The sequence below is a fragment of the Phocoena sinus genome, chromosome 3, assembly GCF_008692025.1.
Source record: "Phocoena sinus isolate mPhoSin1 chromosome 3, mPhoSin1.pri, whole genome shotgun sequence".
Lineage (NCBI taxonomy): Eukaryota > Metazoa > Chordata > Mammalia > Artiodactyla > Phocoenidae > Phocoena > Phocoena sinus.
Window position 1 is genome coordinate 83,485,991 of NC_045765.1, and position 19,077 is coordinate 83,505,067.

General features: G+C 39.6%; 1 protein-coding gene across 6 annotated transcripts in view; it reads right to left on the reverse strand.

Moving 5' to 3' along the window:
* Window positions 1–7,529: 7,529 nt before the first annotated feature.
* Window positions 7,530–19,077, reverse strand: part of FER (FER tyrosine kinase) — a 477,424-nt gene continuing 465,876 nt past the window's right edge. For all 6 annotated transcript variants that reach the window (XM_032625918.1, XM_032625922.1, XM_032625921.1 and 3 more), the window contains 2 exons: window positions 12,965–13,087; window positions 7,530–11,796 (listed from right to left, as the gene is read on the reverse strand). In XM_032625918.1, coding sequence (XP_032481809.1) covers window positions 11,654–11,796; window positions 12,965–13,087 — 266 coding nt within the window. In that variant the 3' untranslated portion in view covers window positions 7,530–11,653. The remainder of the gene's footprint in view (window positions 11,797–12,964; window positions 13,088–19,077) is intronic.

Here is a 19,077-nt window from a genome sequence, read left to right on the forward strand (position 1 = left end):
CTCTCACAATGTTCTAGTCCATTGACCTTATCATTTATCCTATGGTGCCAACTGTCACCACAGGGAGGCTGCAAAAGCAACATTTATAATTTTGAATTACCTAGGTCCTGAGCCGGGGAGACGTTAAAAGGCTTAGTTTAGATAATCAGCACACTAGATGACTGAACCTTTAAGGAATTTTCCTTTTTCTCATCACTTTGGAATTCTGACAGCTACACTGTGAAAGCAAGAGAACAGAACCCGTCCTGCACAGTGCTGGTGTTCAGAGATTCTAAAGTGACCCCGAGAAGACTTGGGAGATCACAGAATCCCAAGGCTGGAAGGGGCCTCGCCTTAGAGATCACTGTTATCAGCCAGGATCCTTGGCTGCAGGCAACAGAACCGCTCTATGGATAGCTTAGTAAAAGGGAATGAGCTGGAGGCTCCAAGGTCAATAGGAGGCTAGAGAATGAGGCTTGGGAATGGGAAGACACCAAGGGTGCTCTGGAGGACTAGGGCAACTTTACAGCAGTATTTTCCTAGGAACAGTGCCTTCCAACTCTTTCTTCTGTCCTTCAAGACTCAGTTTTGGGAGAAAGTATCCAATTGGGTAAATAAAGATTACGGATTGGTCCTTTGGCTTCCATAGTGGGAGGGCACCACCTGGACTACATTAAATACGGAAGAAGGAATCAGTATGCTTTTAGAGAAGCAAAATTAAAAAAAAAAAGTTTTAATACTAGGTAATGATTTAGTCCAACCCGTTTTACAGTTGAGGAAACTGTGGCCTAGATAGTGATGTGGCTTGTTCAAGTTTACGAACTAGTGAGAGTCCAACCGGGGATGAGAACAGAGGTTTCCTCGCTCCCAGAGTGACGCTTGTTTCGATATCAGATGCCTTTGGAAGTAGCACCAACAGCCTGATTCAGTTGTAGTCATGAGTTTGGCCTAAGTGTGCTGGGTCAGTCCAATTGTAGCAGATTTGGGGAGTTTCAAAATACACTTCATTTACACTGTTTTTACCTGCAGGAACAACCACTGATACTTTTAATTAATGGAAACTAGTTCTTACATCCACGGTTTTTTGCAAGCAACATCACTGCCATCTGCCTAAAGAAATCACTAGCCAGAGGGGGATGTACAGTGAAGTCTAGGACTTTAAATGCTACGAGAACTCCAGGGAATTTCAGAGATGCTGTTCATCCATCCTGGGGACTGGAACTTCAGTCCAATAGCCAACCTTCCTTGGTTGGCTGGATGCACCTGGTCCTAATTAATTGAAGTCAGTAAAAGCACAGGTTGTCTGGGATGCTGTATCAGAAATCAAAACTGCCAGAGATGAGGATGGAATCTCAGACAGACAATTAAGAGTTATGGTGAAAGGATTCACGAAGGGCCAGAAACACCCAGCTCTGGTCAGCCAGGGTGCTGCAGGAGTAGGAAGGTTGGAAAGACTTGTATGGATGCATTTTGCTTGTCCTAAGAAGCTTGGCGGCTGCCCCACAAACAGGAAACATGTTTTTGAGAGGGGAGTGGTTACCTCTTCCAATCCAAGATCGGGGAGGGGGAGAGGGCTTGGTTTAACGCAGGGGAAACTGTGTAAATAACAGCATGCCGTTTTAGAAATGTTATCGATTTGCTGACTGAAGGGTAAACAGTAGTCCAGCAGCATCTTGGCTCTGTGACCAGCTCAGCCCTGTACACCAGCCAGGCAAGGATGCGTGCCTGTAACTGCCGCGCTGCAGCAGCTTTCAGCTTCTCTTTCTAAACATCTCTCTCAGCCACCTTTCTTCCCTAAATCCTTTTGTTATGTCTAAACAAATCCTGTTATGAAACAACAACAAAACCCCTGGCAAACAGCCAGTCCGCACAGAGAAATGGGACTTGAACTGTATTTCCGTTTTGAACTATATTTCAGTTTTGATTTCTAAACAGAGGAAGCAGTGATTGGACTGTAAGCAGCACACACCCATTATCATCAGAACTCAGAAGCTTAATTACAGAGAAACTGAAAGCTAATGATGTTTTATACATTGTTACATCCCTAGGAGGCCAGTTACCATGGAAATCTCTCCTTCCTTTTCTTCTGCTTAGAGAATATTTATATGGAAAAGAAAGAAATATAAACACGATGGAAAGATTAAACAAGACAAGACACAGTTTGCTACAAATATTTACATTTATTATAAGAATACAGTTAAAAAAAAGTTCCACAGACCTATGCATGGTAATTGGTCTATTGGGAAAGAAAAAAGGGCTATTCAAAAATTATCTAAGTTTACAAAAATGATGAAATCATGTTTTAAAAAGTAGAAAACAATTTAAAAACATCCTACAATGTTAGCTGAAGTTCAAAGTGTATTTCTTCTGAATGTAAAACTAACAAATAAATAAGTGTTAAATACAGATCCGAGTTAAAAATGGTAAAAGACAGACAACTAACTGCTTAGATATTTCTCTCTCATTCATTTTCAGACTTGTTTACAAAGCCAGATAAACTCACCAAAGGACTTGCTTCTGTGTTTTACACTTTAGCTTTTTATAAGAAGCACCCTATTTCCAGTGTTTCTTTAATCCACTTAACAAATATATTATTTTAAAATAACAACAAAAGAAGATTAAAGGTGCTTTAACCTGACAATATTGGCACTAAAAGGAAACTGTAAACCACAGGAGTGCTTTGCCCAACAGGCTTGCAGATGGAACATCTGTACCATGGGGGGCTGAGGGCACACCCCATTCCCACCCCATCATCCCACACTCATCTTCTAACAAAGGGAAGTGGAAGCAACCCAGAAAGTCACATTTCTGCAACCACTCACTGTAGGTCTGTGCCAGGAGCATGCAGTGCCTTAGGCCAGTGGGCTGCCCACCGTCAAATGGCTTGGGCGCCATTTGTACATTTTGTCTTTGCTTTCCGTTTGCTTGCGTTCCTGAAGAAGTCAGGGCTGTTCCCGGGACTTTGACAACTTGATTTTATTCTCCTGCATTTATCTGGCTTTTCCTAACCCTATGTGGTTGTATGGCTACGACTTCAGAGAGTTCTAATCTTTTAGGACTCTCCATACCAAGAGAAACACAAAGAAACCATAACATAAAGTCAGCAGAACTCATACTGCCACCAACCCCTGCTATACTCATATGTTGCTTAAGTAGGCCATGTGATTTAATATATTTAACATAAATTAAACATAGAACCTATACACGTCAAATAAAGCTGTCTTAGTGAGAAATCTCAATGATTTATGAAGGAAAATGATAAACAGAAGTGGCCCATGAAAAGTGTGCTCCTGGCCACTGATCCATGTTGAGAGTCTGATTATGTCACAGGATGCTGTGGGGTGACTGGCATTTCATACGGTGAAATGTTCGTCAAGTGAAAGGGAGTTTCACATTTTTGGCCACTTTGGTCATGAGTCTGAAACAAACAAAACCCCTCTCTACCAGTTCCCCTTTATCTTTGATTTTGACTTGATGCTCAGAACCTATAGCTGCGATTGGATTTAGAATCATAGGATTATAACATATACTTGTTATGGGGAATCAGGTGAACCTTGTAGAACCAATCTCTTTGACACTAAAGCCAAAAATAGTGAATTCCATTAAAACATGTATATTTTCCGTGCATTCCAAGTGTGAAAGGCCTAGCATCTGAGGAGGAATTGTGGCAAATAAGTTCATTTCTGTTGGAATTGGTCTTCCACTTGTAGCTGAAGCAAAGCAATTAGACCGGCAGGGGATGGGCCTCCCTAGCATCCTATCATCTAAATATAAGAACCGTTATGCTTTGGGTTAGGAGAAAACTTCACGGTCATATTAAGCATGGCTCTGGGCACCATGCCCTCTGCATTTGCTTACAACAGTCTGGCATTTCTTAAGAGCAAGGAGGCAAGTTTATTTCTACCAAGTAAAATTATTTGTAAAAAATTTCTAGATAATAGGGTGTTTTCCTCACCCCCACCACTCTGCCATCTTCCATGTTTAAAAATTAACAAAAGCATGGATTAGCAAGCTTGCAAAGACTGCCAAGATGGGCCTTTTGCCTGAGATCTTGGTTATAACATTACAGATTCCCTCTCAGCCGCTAAGTTTCTGAATCCAGGGCACTTAGAAATTCAAGCTCCCATTGGGGGTTGGGGGGGTGGATTTAGTTTTTTGCTTCATAAGGATTTTTCAGGCAACTCAAAAGAGGACCCCCAAGGTTGTACAATTTGACAAGAGCTACATGAAGAAAATATTAAGTTTGGACTCATATACAACTCCATTTTTCATTCTCAGATTTTTGTTGCTTCAATGCGGGAATTGGGATTTTTTTTTTATTGGCCTTCTTATACTTACCCTGTGTTGCTCAAAACATTGCTATTTCCCATTGACATCCATCCTATGCTTTCAAAATAAGGTACTAGCTCCTCACTAGATGAACTGCCTGGATGGTTCTATTGATAGGTTTTTTTTTTTTTTTTTTTTTTTTTGTGGTACGCTGGCCTCTCACTGTTGTGGTCTCTCCTGTTGCGGAGCACAGGCTCTGGACGCACAGGCTCAGCGGCCATGGCTCACGGGCCCAGCCGCTCCGCGGCATGTGGGATCTTCCCGGACTGGGGCACGAACCCCTGTCCCCTGCATCGGCAGGCGGACTCTCAACCACTGCGCCACCAGGGAAGCCCTATTGATAGTTTTTGCATGGATGTTTTAACTGAGTACAAAGGGATGAAAGTAGTGTTTCTGTTGTTGCTTTAATGGTTGAAATCTGGCTTCTTCGTATGTCATTTTAGAATCTGCTTTGGATAGCATCTAGAAGGTGCTTATTCTGATACTAAAGATGTTCTTAACAGACAGGAGAAAGAGTGATGTTTGGCTTTGTAGGAAGGGTACCGCTCTGGGGGAAACTGTAGAGTTTGTGTTTCAGCACAGTAGTGCTTTGGGGTCTGTGTCTCTAGGTAGATTGCCTTATTTTAAACTTGAGTCTTTGTATTTGCTACCCTCTTTTCTGAAGCTGTGGAAAAACTCTTTGACATTGTGCAACTGAAATACTTTTAGACATTTACTGACAAGAGGAGTGTGAAGGAAACAATAAAAAATACTGGCAGAGAAGAGTGGAATGGAAAAATTGAAAATGTCCGGGGTTTTAAAATAATCATTGTTAGTGTTTTAACATTTCTTTGGAGGCAGGTCACCTAGTGAGCTTACTCGGCCAAGTCAACAGGCTGCTTCCCTGGACACATCTGCTCACAATGATCTTTCCATCCTGGCAAAATCTCCCAAGAACCTCTATTGATAGTATAACTCATCAAACACATCTGCCACCTAGTCGTCCTATCCCCACCACAAAGACTACAACGAGGCCTCTTTGTGTTCTAAGCCATGGGGCCTCTCACACAGAGGGTATGCAGTTGGCCTGGTAAATGGATGCCTGGGAGCTCTCTGTAAGGCAAGGGCCTCCTGAGCACGTGAGGAGAAACTGTTTGGTCTAGGCCAGTTAAGACACTGTCTGATAAAAGCTGACGAGAAAAGGCTTTTCTGTTTTGGTAAAGATTAAGAAACAACAAGAGAAAAAGAAATACCAACCAGAAAAAAAAAAAAAAAAAAAAATCCAGAAAAACTAGCACCCAGTAGGGTTCCCTGAACCTGACATGGCAGATATTGAGAAAAAGCTTCTGAATGAATAAAGCTGAGGGCAAACATTACAAGATCCTGCTACCAGGGTCATTACCATCACTTAGAACATTTTATTACTTTGTAGAACACTCACCTCTTCTGACTTCAGTGGTAATGTTTGGGAAGATAATTTAGAAATTCAAGATTTGAATCTTTTTAGAGTGAATTCTAAATATTCTTCTTTGGGAGCCCTTGCAAGTTTGCTGGCAAGGAGGGAAGCTCAATCTATCTTTATGTTGCAGGCAGAGACACCCGCAAGGTATCTTTTCTTTCATAAAATAAGAAGAAGGAAATTTCACAGCAGTTTTCCTCCAATGCTGGCTGCCCAGACATATGTGTGCCACCTCAGTTCCTTACTGCTTAGGAAGTGGGCTGAACCACTGTCATACCTGCAGCCTTACCAAGCAAGAGTAATTCTCATTCAACAGTGGCTTCCTCTTGAGATTATAGGGAGCATAAAGAAAATCGAATCGATACCCCACTCAATGCCCTTTAAGAAGTGCTGTAGAAACTTGAGAGGTATGTAATGTTTAATACCATGCAGCGGGAAGAACCTCAAATTCCCTTTTGAGGATTCGCTTTCCCTCATTGATACTGCATTTTTTGTTGGAAGGTGAGCCCTTGAGTCACTTTGCATTGGTACTTTGTTTTTGCTCTTCCTGTCCTTCAGTCTTCCTTTTTGGATGTCTCTTTCTCTGCCTTCCATGTCTGACCTTAGCCATGCTGCACTGTGACTGGCTTTAGGATGCTTCTATGATTCCTTTCCCTCACACGTTATTAGTATAAAGACAAGGAGTATTGCTATTTAATTGGTATTCCCCTCCTTCCCTGCTGGATTCCATGTTTCCCCAGAGCTGAGCTCATCAGAGGAAGGTCCCTCTGGGGTACCTCTAGGAGCCAGTTACTCAACATCAGTCAAAAGGTGAAATGGCTGATCTCAGCGTGCTCTCACTTAGGAGACCAGCCCCATTGCAACCAGATTTCTAATGAGGGTGAATATTCAGTGATTTAGTTTAAGAAATAGTATCACCAACTCAAATACAAAGAGACTTAGAGAAGTCTCTGTTAAAAGTCTAAGCATATATGGCCAAACCCATTAGCTGGGAGGACGATGAGCACGTGTCACCCAGCACAGCATCGCCTCTGAGCTGGAGATGAGAGACTGCTGCACATGCAAGGGAGAGATGTTTGGTTTGCTCACAGGAAGGCCCACACACTGGCAGGTGACCTCTTTTGCTTCTTTTGACTCCAATACCTTTTACATTTTCTGTAGAAAAGGATCTGGTCTGGTGGCACTGTTCTCCTCAGGCCTCCTAGTGACGTTGTCCAAGTCTTCGTTCCACTTTACTTATCCTACACTCTCTGTAGGGGCTGCATCATCCTGCCTTAGGATAACTGGTGCTCTCCTCTTTTGCCTTGGTAGACGTTTGCCTCAGTGCCTTATTAACAGATGTGCTGAAGCCTATGCTCGTTATATCTCCCCAGTTTAAAGTGACTAGGAATTCAGTTCAGTAGGATTTTTCTACCACCTAAGAATCTCAGTCTTTATTAGGCAGTCTTTAATGTCTACACTTAACAATTCAGAATTTAATCTTTGAATCAGTATGAGGCAGTAGGATGGTCTTCAAGGGGTTACAAATATTTCCCTAAATTGAATTATGACTAAGATATATAGTTTTACACCTTCTGTATTATAGCATTATTTTTTAAAGGAGAATTTTATGGGACTCTACAACTGTAGCAGTATCTCCTTCAAGTAGGTCATCTTGGTACATGAAATATTGACTTTTAATTAGAATATATTTTTTGGCAGAAATTAATATGTAGTTCTGGATCTTCCCAAATAATATATTATTCAGACTTGATATGAAACTAATCAAAACAGAGAAAACTAATAAAACTAAAATATTAATAAAAAATTTCTGGTACGTATAAGCAAATCAGAGTTAGTAATAAAAGAGGTAACACTTTATTTTAATGGTAAACTTTCATGCTAACTTAATAGTGTAATGGAACTGTAATATAAACTCATTTTCATATAAAATCTTTGTTTTAATTAACATATTAATACATAAACCATGTCTTTTTCAATTGTCTGTCCCTTTTTGTTCTTTGTATTTTGCATTATTCTGTTTGGGTGAGGGCTCTGACCTCCTAAATACAAAGTCAGTCTTACATGACTCAGAACAGTGTTTATGGACAATCAATTCTGTTGATAAGAAACAACTAAAATACCAATGGTGTGCTGGGGGGGGGTACGTATATGTAAAAAGAGGGTTGAGGCAAACAAACAAACAAACCCTCTTTTCAGAAAGTTATCAACTGATCTCACGTCAAAAGACACACAGCCACAGAACAGTGTCCATAGGGTATACTAAGGAAGGTTTTCAGGTACATTTTTAGAATATCTGATGAGTGAACTGGAAAGTAGAGTGACTGAGGTAACCAAACAACAGTAACATACGACCTAGACATGTATTTTGCGTTCTCATTTTTATGTTTATCCCACTACAAGATCCTCAGTGTGTGGCATATATTATAATTAAAACACTTTCTTCTTGACACAAGTCATACCAGTATTGTGAAGCCACGGTTATTTTAGTGGTATTAGCCAAACTTTATATAAAACTATATGGCAAAACTGAAAACAATGAGTATAACACAGACAAGAAAACCATACCATGGTTTAAAGGAAATTAAAGACTATTTCAATGACTAAACATTTTCTTTTCTTTTAAAACAACCCTCAAATGAAAAACAGTTGTGAAATGTGTGCTGAAAATTGGCTGAAGCAATCAGACTCATGTTCTACACTGGTGTGCTAGTAACAGGTTTCAGTAATATCGTATTTGTGATAAAATGGTGAATTATGGATGAAGAATTTTATTGACTATATTAAATTTGGGAGATAAGAGAGAAATGATTACATAAGACCTTTCACTGGGGACCTAGTGGCAGGATGGACTAAAATGAAACCTCTGGTTTTGAAAGTCTAAACAAAACCTATTCCTCCTTTATTATTATTTCCTAGAAGAGAAAGAATATGTTGGCTTTGGGAAGTAACCTTACATTATATGGAGTGCAAAATAATTTTAGGTTTCACATGTCGGTAATAAATGTTAATTTGACAATAAAAGATTTCTTTCCTTGAAAAATGATGAGCTACTTAAATCTCATAAAGGCTCCTTGGTGATTCAAGATAGAAAAAGGCAGGTGAGAGTCAGGCTGCCTGGGCTTACCTGCCCCCCGCCCCCGACTCCATATTCACAAATTTAAGGAATTATGACAGAAACTACATAGCAGTAACAGATGCAACACGTGAAAAAATCTATTAACAACACAAAGATTTGTGACCTGGCTGAATTACATTCAGACCAGTGGCAATTTTGGTTACTAAAATTTCGGTTACTGTTTTCTTACTAAACAAGTCATAGGATTTTATGTGTTTCCGAATCCTTCTTTCCCTATATCAACTTGCAAATCCAGAGGAGAATTTGTGTGTATGCTTTTTGGGTATGGATTAGCCTCCTAGAGTACATAATTCCAATAATTATCTGTGACAGAAGGGATGAATAAATTATGCTTCAAGCACAACAAAATTAACAGTAAAAATAGTCTGCATAAGTTCTTCTTAATGCACGCGCCTACGTTAAATTTAATATTCTATATAACTGATATCCTGAAAGACTCCCGATGAGTTATTAATCCTGAACCGTACCACTGCCTGCTTTGGGACAAAGAATAAAATAGAATTTAAATGCTGCAGATGTCATGATGTTTTGAAAAGCTTCTTTAATTTAAGCACACAGTTACGATGTGAACTGCAAATTCTAACAGCCTGGATGAGTGAAATATCAATGCCATGTTCGTTCTTTACACCAGAATGCAATGATTAAGCTTCAGGTCTTGTTCACAAAATTAAAGCCCAAACCATCATTCTCTTTGCTGAGAGCTTAGCAGTGCGGCTGCTAAGTGATGGGAGGCTGTTTCCTTTAAACAAAGAATATTACAGAGAGATGCACGTGGAAATACTGGCAAAGGGTGGAAATGTCCCCATTTTATTCTTGCTTTTGAAGGCTGGCAAGTGCCTGAAGACCAGAGCTCTTAATCTTAATTCATGAGTCTGTGCTTTGATTTACCACAGTATATGCCATCAAAAGAAGGTTTCCTTTTACTCATAATATTTGACAGAAGGGAAACAATGCTGATTAAAAAAGAGTTACTTTGTATATTGCAATATTTTTGCGGGCAAGTTTATTGTGCTTTCATTTTCGTCTGGATGTGGTAATCATTAAATGTGTATGAAACTTCAAGGAGATTGAAGTGGTAGACACAAGCCAGTTTTCTCCTCAGTATTATCCTGTTTACTCTTGAAAGTAGTACTGGGTGTGAGTTGTGTGCAGTGATATTCCTAGGCAGCAAATAGGTGGAGGGGGCAGGAGGAATTTTCTATCCCATAAGCTCTTCCAATGAATGTAGACCAAATAATCACTACTGTGCTATTTGGACACAGGCCTGAGCACTTATTAAAAGCTCCCAGGCCACATTTACCCCTGAGCGTGACCATCTCTTACACACATATTTATCCTGAGAGGCAACTATATACAGACCATGGGGTAAGTTCCCTGGATGAAGCTGAGATTCAGCTAAAGACAATCCTAGTTTAAACTCTGTTACATTTTATTCATATGAAGCATCTCCAAACTGTGCTCATATATGGGTCGGCTAATGATAAGAATTTTCAGGTAGCAGTATAAGAGTAAATGAAGGGGGAAGGTGGACAAAGGAGGGCTATCTCTATAGCTTTTTCCTTAATAATGTTCATTTGACTTCTTAACCAATTTACTCCATTCATACCTGCCAGGTTTCTCGGTATTATGTGTGTGTGCGTGTGGCTGTGTGTCTGTGGGGGGGGGGGGGGGGCGCATGCCCATGTGTGTACACACATGGATGTGTTTATGAACTAGAATCATGAAATTCTGACAGCTCTGGAGACTGGCACAAATGAACAGAATTAAATTCTGGGATGTCTCCTCTCAAACGAAGGTACTTAAAATTATGCTGTTATTTCTGTAGCCTCGTGCTTTGGAATTTCTCTAAAGAATTTTTTGTTGACAAGAAGGCTCTATCTGTGAACTCCTGAAAACATTTCTTAGAACCTTTTTCATGAATCAGACCATAAAATAAAGTGTGTGTGTGTGTAAAGGCATAACTCTGGTAAGAAGGCAGATTTTCTATTTTCCTTTCCTTCTCTTTGATGATGACTTTAGCTGCCCCTTTCTCCAGACCGTCCTCCTGTTCCAACTTACTTCTTGCCGTCACAGCTGTCTGAAACATTCTTTAAAAGCTGTGGCCTCAATTAAGAGCTCTTTGAGGACATTCCAGGCATCATTTTCTGATGCCTGGACAAAAGGGGAGGGAAACAACAGCTTTACTAATAAGACAGGAATGTGAGGATTCTTACACTGTGCTTATTTCTGGTGAGAAAGGAAAGATAACCCCTAGGAGGTCTAAATAATGCTCAATATAAAAATGATGTTTACAAATACACTCTTGCCTTGGCAGAGCAGAAAGCCAACTTTGGTTGGAATGTGTCCTGCAGACATGGCATTACCAATGCAGCTGATAGCACCGATCGAGTAGGGTCTGTGGCATGGGACAGCAGCCGTGAACTGGGTCTGAAGTAAAAAATCTCTGAGAAACATCGATGGTCCTGGTGTGAAAAAGATGGATTGGTTCCCCCTCACATTTAGAGCCTGTGCTTTTCTATTTACAAAGGGCTGAAATGGCAGGGTTGCTGTGGTGAGCTGAGAAAGCCCTTGGTAGGACTGACCTGTTTCTTGAATGCATTCGCCTTTGACTTTTTTTAACGGCACATATTTAAAAAACAGTTAATTAAAAAAAATAACCTTAGAAGACTGTTGCACATAACGTGGTATAAACTCATTGTTAACGAAAAGAACAATATTACTCTGCTGGAGGACCAAGTCCTGGAGGCTGAGTTTGCACTGTTCTGTCACTATGTGATTTTCTTCTTGATGACAGTGAGCTCTTTCTGAAGTTCAGTGAACTTGGGCCGGTTTTCAGGTTTATAATCCCAACACTTCATCATAATTTTAAAAATGTCCTCTGGACAATGCTGAGGGGCTGACATTCGGTATCCTGAAGACCCAAGAGAAGAAGAACAGAGAATTTAGAATGGGGATAAGATATAAATGTTCACATAGGGCATTATGCAGTTTGTAATTTTTAGTACCTTATGTTGTTGGTTAATAGAAACAAAAAATTCATTTCAGGGCAAACTGATTTTTTCTCTATAAGTAATGCAGACTTTAATATTAATAGAGCAACATCATTACCTTCTAGTTCAAAGAACCCATTTTCTGTTTGTTCATTTGTCACAAAGTCTGATGGAAGATACATCACATACAAATGCATGTTTTAGTTGCTCTAAGTATTTGCTTTCAGAATTTGCTTTTAGATGCTGCAGGCAGAGTTTAAAAAAATCATCTCTACAACTCAGGGTTTTGAAGATGGGGAAAAGGATGAGGATTTATAAACATTAATTTAAAAGTGAAATAAAAATGAATATGAGGCATATTCCTTTACAGTCTGAGAAGAATATTATCTTTAATTCAAAGTCACCTGGCAGTGTCCCGGCAGTGTGCTGGGTGGTGTGTGTGTGCCTGTATGCATTTGCCTCAGGAGCAGTAGGAAAAGGGAGGAAGGAAGCTGGAAGTCATCTTCCTACACCCGATTCTACAACCATGCCCCCCTTGACAGGCCTGACCCTAGGGCGCTGGTGTTTGTTGTTGTTGTCGAAAGCCGGGGACTACACAAGTGCACGTGAGGGTGTCACCGTCACCTGCTTATTCCTGTCCCTGATCTGAGAACACCATAGGGCTTCTTCAGAACTGTTCCAAAATTCTCAACTTCTTCCTGAAGTCTAACTACATTTCAATTTGCAGTAATATTAACAGTGTTTATTTGGCATAGAATAAAAAATAGGTGGTATTCCTCAATCTCCTATTTCCCTGGAAGAGAGTGAATGGCACAGCCTTGCAGGTGTCATGCCAGGCAGGGGGAGTGGAAGAAAAGCCTAGAGCTTTCTATTTTCAAAGAGCTGGGATCTATCTTTTAAAGTCTTTGTTGTTGTTGTTGGTTTGGTTGTAAAGAGCCACACCATCCATAAAGTTCAAAAGTAGATTAACCAGCACCTCTTCTATCGCCTGCCCGAGAGCACTCTCTTCCTCCTCCCAGGAAATGCAGACACGGCACCAGCACTGCCCGGGCTGGCTGTGAACACTGCTACCCTGTGTCTTTGGCTCACCTCTTTCCACTTGTTCCCGAGCTTGTTGATTTGTCATTCCAGGGTATGGGCAGACCCCTAAGCTGAAGGTCTCCCAGAGGAGGATTCCAAAGCTCCACACGTCACTCTCAGAGCTGTATCTCCCTGAAGGGCGAACAAAACCACATTCAGCTCACTGGATAAGCGGGTGACCACTTCTGGTTGTGTATGTCTATGTCAGTCACATATTAACATATTTAAACTTACCAGGAATTCAACAACTAGTGATCTTATTTTCTTGACTAGTTTTGCTTTCCAGGAGTAGTAATATTACCAATTAAATGAATAGTCAGTCGTCAGGCTGCTACTTTAACTGAGCCACCTTCCAAATCACATTTGCCCCACCAAGAACAAATATTCACTCAGTATGCAAGCTTACTTTCTCTGTGGCCTCTAAATGAGATAGATGGTTTATATAAAAAAGATATAAATTTGTACACATCGACGCCTAGGAGATTAAATAAGTTGGAGTTCTGCAATTTTGTCTTCTGCCTGCATCATTTTCTTTCTACTAAAATTACAAACAAACTTAAAGCAATAAGGAAAGTTTCTTAACTTCAATTTTTTACTCATCACTGTTTACAGATATTCTTACACGCTTCAAGTTCTCATTTTCTCCACTGATAGTTTCATTTATGGAAAATACATTTTTCTGTGTTTTGAACAGAGTAGAAATTAACATAGCTGGCTGATAAAAACAACTTCTTTAAATTACATGGTGCTGTGTTTTGTCAAAATATCTTGATGCACCTGCTTTACTGAATTACATAAGCTAACTAACTCTTAGTTTAGTTTTTTTTCCCTTGGTAATCTTCTAGAGAAACACAGAGATAAAAGCCAATACCAGATATCTTCTGGAATGAATGTGAAATCAAGGAGGGGAGGCAGAAAAGGCTATGAATTTTCAAGATTTTCCAACATATTTCTGCCATTCCAGGATGTATAAATGCCCATCCCCCTAAAATGTCTTGTTACTTTGAGTAGGATGGCCTTTTCTCTTTCTTGAAAACAGTACAATGAGAATGAGAGTATGCCTGTGTTATAACTGCTCTGATGTCAGAGTTTGGAGTGTACTTGCTGATAATCATCTCCAGCTGTGTGAATTAGCTTCCTTCTTAGTAGACGGTAATTATGGACATTCACTATGCTAGTTGGTAGGAAGATTAGTTTCCCTGTCTGCATATCAACTCTTTTCATGTTTGGCATCCAATAATTTAAAACTTTTTATGAAAATCATTCATTGGTTACAAGTTAAGACTAATTAACTCTTTAAGGAAGTACAAAGCATAGAGAACCAAATACCTTATTTTTGTAAGATAGTATCTAGGAAGAGATCACGAATGGCCAGTTGTATTATAAACTAAGATCACACTCTAGAAGTGAAAGCTTATAACCTAACTCTGTAACCCTGACTTTTATTTTATTATTTTTGGCTGCGTTGGGTCTTCATTGCTGTGTTCAGGCTTTCTCTAGTTGCGACGAACGGGGGCTACATTTTGTCGCGGTGCGCGGGCTTCTCATTGCGGTGGCTTCTCGTTGCCAAGCACGGGCTCTAGGCGTGCAGGCTTCAGTAGCTGTGGCACAGGGGCTCAGTAGTTGTGGCTCACGGGCTCTAGAGCACAGGCTCAGTAGTTGTGGCTCACGGGCTTAGTTGCTCTGTGGCATGTGGAATCTTCCCAGACCAGGGCTCGAACCCGTGTCCCCTGGGTTGGCAGGCGGATTCCTAACCACTGCGCAACCAGGGAAGCCCTGTAACCTTGACTTTTGAATCTGGTTTTACTGGATAATTTAAAAAAATTAATTAATAATTCTTTATTTTTCTTATTGAGATATAATTGACATAACATTATATTAGTTTCAGGTGTACAGCATGATTTAATATTTGCATATATTGCAAAATAATCACCACGATAAGTCTAGTCAACATCACCATGCATAGTCACTATCCATAGTCATAAAATTTTTTTTTCTTGTGATGAGAACTTCAAGATCTACTCTCTTAGCAACTTGAAAATATGCAATATAGTACTATTAATTATAGTCACCATGTTTTACATTAGACCCCCATGACTCATTTGTTTTATAACTGGAATTTTGTACCTCTTGACCACCTTCACCCTCCCCCTGCCTCCCACTGCTAGACTCTGGCAACCACCAGTCTGTTCTCTGTATCTGTGAGAGTGGTTTTGTTGTTGTTGTTTAGATTTCACATGTAAATGAGATTATACAGTATTTGTCTTTCTCTGTCTGACTTATTTCCCTTAGCATGATACCCACAAGGTCCATCCATGTTGTCACAAATGGCATGATTTCACTCTTTGCTAAGGTTGAATAATATTCTATTGTATATACACACCATATCTTCTTTATTCATTTGTCCATTGATGTACACTTAGGCTATTTCCATACCTTGGCTATTGTAAATAATGCTGCAAATGAACACGGGGGTGCATATATCTTCTTGAGTTAGCATTTTTGTTTTCTTCAGATAAATACCCAAAAGTGGAACTGCTAGATCATATGGTAGCTCTATTTTTAGTTTTATGAGGAACCTCCATACTGTTTTCCATAGTGGTTGCACCAATTTACGTTCCTCCTGACAGTGGAGGAGGGATCCTTTTCTCCACAACCTGGCCAACACTTGTTATTTCTTGTTTTAATAACAGCCGTTCTAACAGGTATGAGGTGATAAGTCACTGTGGTTTTGATTTGCGTTTCCCTGATGATTAGTGATGTTGAGTATCTTTTCATGAAACTGTTGGCCACGTATATCCCTTATTTGGAAAACTGTCTATTCTGAACTTCTGCCCATTTTTTAATCAGATTGTTTTTTGTCTTGAGTTGCATGAGTTCTTTATATATTTAAATATTAACCCCTATCAGATATATGACTTGCAAATATATTCTCTCATTCGGTAGGTGTCCTTTTATTTTGTAAATGGTTTCCTTTGCTGTGCAGAAGCGTTTTAGTTTGAAATAGCCCGACTGGTTTATTTTTGCTTTTGTTGCCTTTGCTTTGATGTCAAATCCAAAACGTCATCTCCAGCACTAGAGCTTACTGCCTATGTTTTCTTCTAGGAGTTTTATGACTTCAGGTCTTATAGTCAAGTCTTCAACCATTTTGAGTTAATTTTTGCATATGGTGTAAGATAGTGGTCTGTTTCATTCTTTGACATGTGGCTGTCCAGTTTTCCCAACATTTATTGAAGACATGTCCTTTCCCCATTGTATATTCTTGCCTCCTCTGTCATAAATTAATTGACCATTTATGCATGGGATTATTTCTAGGCTTTCTATTCTGTTCCACTGATCTGTGTGTCTGTTTAATTCTAATACCATGCTGCTTTAAATACCATAGCTTTTTAGTATAGTTTGAAATCAGGGAGCATGATGCCCCTAGCTCTGTACTTCTTCCTCAAGATTGCTTTGACTGTTCAGGGTCTTTTGTGGTTCCACACAAATTTTAGTATTATTTGATCCAGTTATGTGAAAAATGCCATTGGAATTTTGATAGGGATTGCACTGAATCTGTAGATTGCTTTGGGTAGTATGAACATTTTATTAATATTGATTCTTCCAATCCATGAGCATGAAATATCTTTTCATTTACTTGTGTCTTCTTCAGTTTCTTTGGTTGTGTCTGATAGTTTTCAATGTACAGGTTTTTCACCTTGGTGAAATTTATTCCTAGATATTTTATTGTTTTTGATGCAATTATAAATGGAACTGTTTCCTTAATTTCTCTTTCTGATAATTTGTTATTAGTGTATAGAAACACAACAGACTTTTGTATTTTGACTTTGTATCCTGCAATTTACTGTATTCATTGATTAGTTCTAACAGTTTCTTGGTGGAGACTTTAGGATTTTCTATATAATATCATTTCATCTGCAAATAAGGACAGTTTTACTTCTTCCTTTCCAAATGGGATTCCTTTCATTTCTTTCTTTTGCTAATTGCTGTGGCTAGGACTTCCAATACTATGTTGAATAAAAGTGGTGAGAGTGGGCATCCTTGTCTTGTTCCTGTTCTTAGAGGAAAAACTTTCAGCTTTTTACTGTGAACTGTGATGTTAGCTGTGGGCTTGTCATATGTGACCGTTATTATGTTGAGGTACATTTCCTCTGTACCCACTTTGTTGAGAATTTTTATCTTAATGGGATGTTGAGTTTTGTCCAATGCTTTTTCTGTATCTATTGAGATGATATGATGATATGAATTTTAGCCTTTATTTTGTTAATGTGGTGCATCATGTTGATTGATTTGCAGATGTTAAACCATCCTTGTATGCTTGGAACAAATCCCACTTGATCATGATGTATGATCCTTTTATTATTTTATGTGTTGCTGAATTCCGTTTGCTAACATTGTGTTGAGAATTTTTGCTTCTGTGTTCATCAGGAACAATGGCAGAAGAGAGGGGAGGAGACTCCTCAGTCAGGATTGGAGCAGATCCAGAGGGGCTCTCCCAGGAAGGTTAGATTCATAGTTTACTTGATGTGCCCGAACTTCTTGAGGTGACATTGATGTAGGTGCCAAAGCATCTGGGGGTGAAATACTGGTCAGTACCTCAAGCCAGGTTCTGTGTCACCAGCTGCTGCACGTCCACATCCTGAAATCTTGAACTCGACCTGGCCATGGTTACACCCTTCAGCCCCTCCAAGTAATTTTCTTTTCTTGTGATTTCTGTGTGTGTTTTTTGGTTTTTTTTGTTTTTTTTTTTTTGCAGTACACGGGCCTCTCACTGCCGTGGCCTCTCCCGTTGTGGAGCACAGGCTCAGCGGCCATAGCCCACTGGCCCAGCCGCTCTGTGGCACGTGGGATCCTCCTGGACCGGGGCACAAACCCATGTCCCCTGCATCGGCAGGCAGACTCCCAACCACTGCACCACCAGGGAAGCCCTTTTGTGTGGTTCTGATATCAGAGTAATGATGGACTCATAAAATGAGTTTTGGAGTATTCCCTCTTCTTCTGTTTTGGAAGAGTTTGAGAACGACTGGTATTAATCTTCTTTGAATGTATGGTAAAATTCACCAGTGAAGCCAGTCATTCCTAGACTTCTTTTTGTTGAGAGTTTTTTTTGTTACTGATTCCATTTCAGAAGGTTTTTGAGAGATTTCTTTCATTTTTTCTAGGTTGTCCAGTTTGTTGGCATATAGTTGTTCATAGAAGCCTCTTACCATCCTTTGTATATCTGTGGTATCAGTTGTACCACAGATATTTTTCATTTTTAACTGTTTTGATTTGGTTTCTGTCACTTTTTTTTCTTGCTGAGTGTAGCTAAAGTTTTGTCAATTCTTTCATTTCAAAGAAATAGCTATTAGTTTCACTGATCTTTTCAGTCTTTATTTCATTTATTTCTGCTCTCATCTTTGTTATTTTCTTCCTTCTAATAACTTTGGGTTTTATTTGTTCTTTTTCTAGTTCCTTGAGGTGTGATGTTATGTTGTTTGAGATCTTTCTTGTTTCTTGAGGTAGGCATTTATTACTATGAACATACCTCTCGGAACTGCTTTTACTGCATCACCTAACTTTTGGTATGTTCTATTTCCATTTTAATTTATCTCAAGGTAATTTTGATTTTTCTTTTGATTTATTCTGTGGCCCATTGGTTGTTCAGTAACATGTTTAATTTCTATATATTTGTGAATTTCCTAGCTTTCCTCTTGTAATTGACTTCTAGTTCAATACCATTGTGGTCAGAAAAGATGCTTGATGTGATTTCAGTCTTGTTAAATTTATTAAAACTTGTTTTGTGGCCTAACATATAATCTGTCTTGGGGAATATTCAGTGTGCACTAGGAAAGAATATTCTGCTTCTTTTGGATGGCATGTGTATACTGATCTATAGATATCTATATCTATCTATCTATCTATATATATTTTTTGTGGTACGCGGGCCTCTCACTGCTGTGGCCTCTCCCGTTGCGGAGCACAGGCTCCGGACATGCAGACTCAGTGGCCACAGCTTATAGGCCCAGCCGCTCCATGGCATGTGGGATCTTCCTGGACCGAGGCACGAACCCGTGTCCCCTGCATCGGCAGGCGGACTCTCAACCACTGCGCCACCAGGGAAGCCCAAGATATATATATAT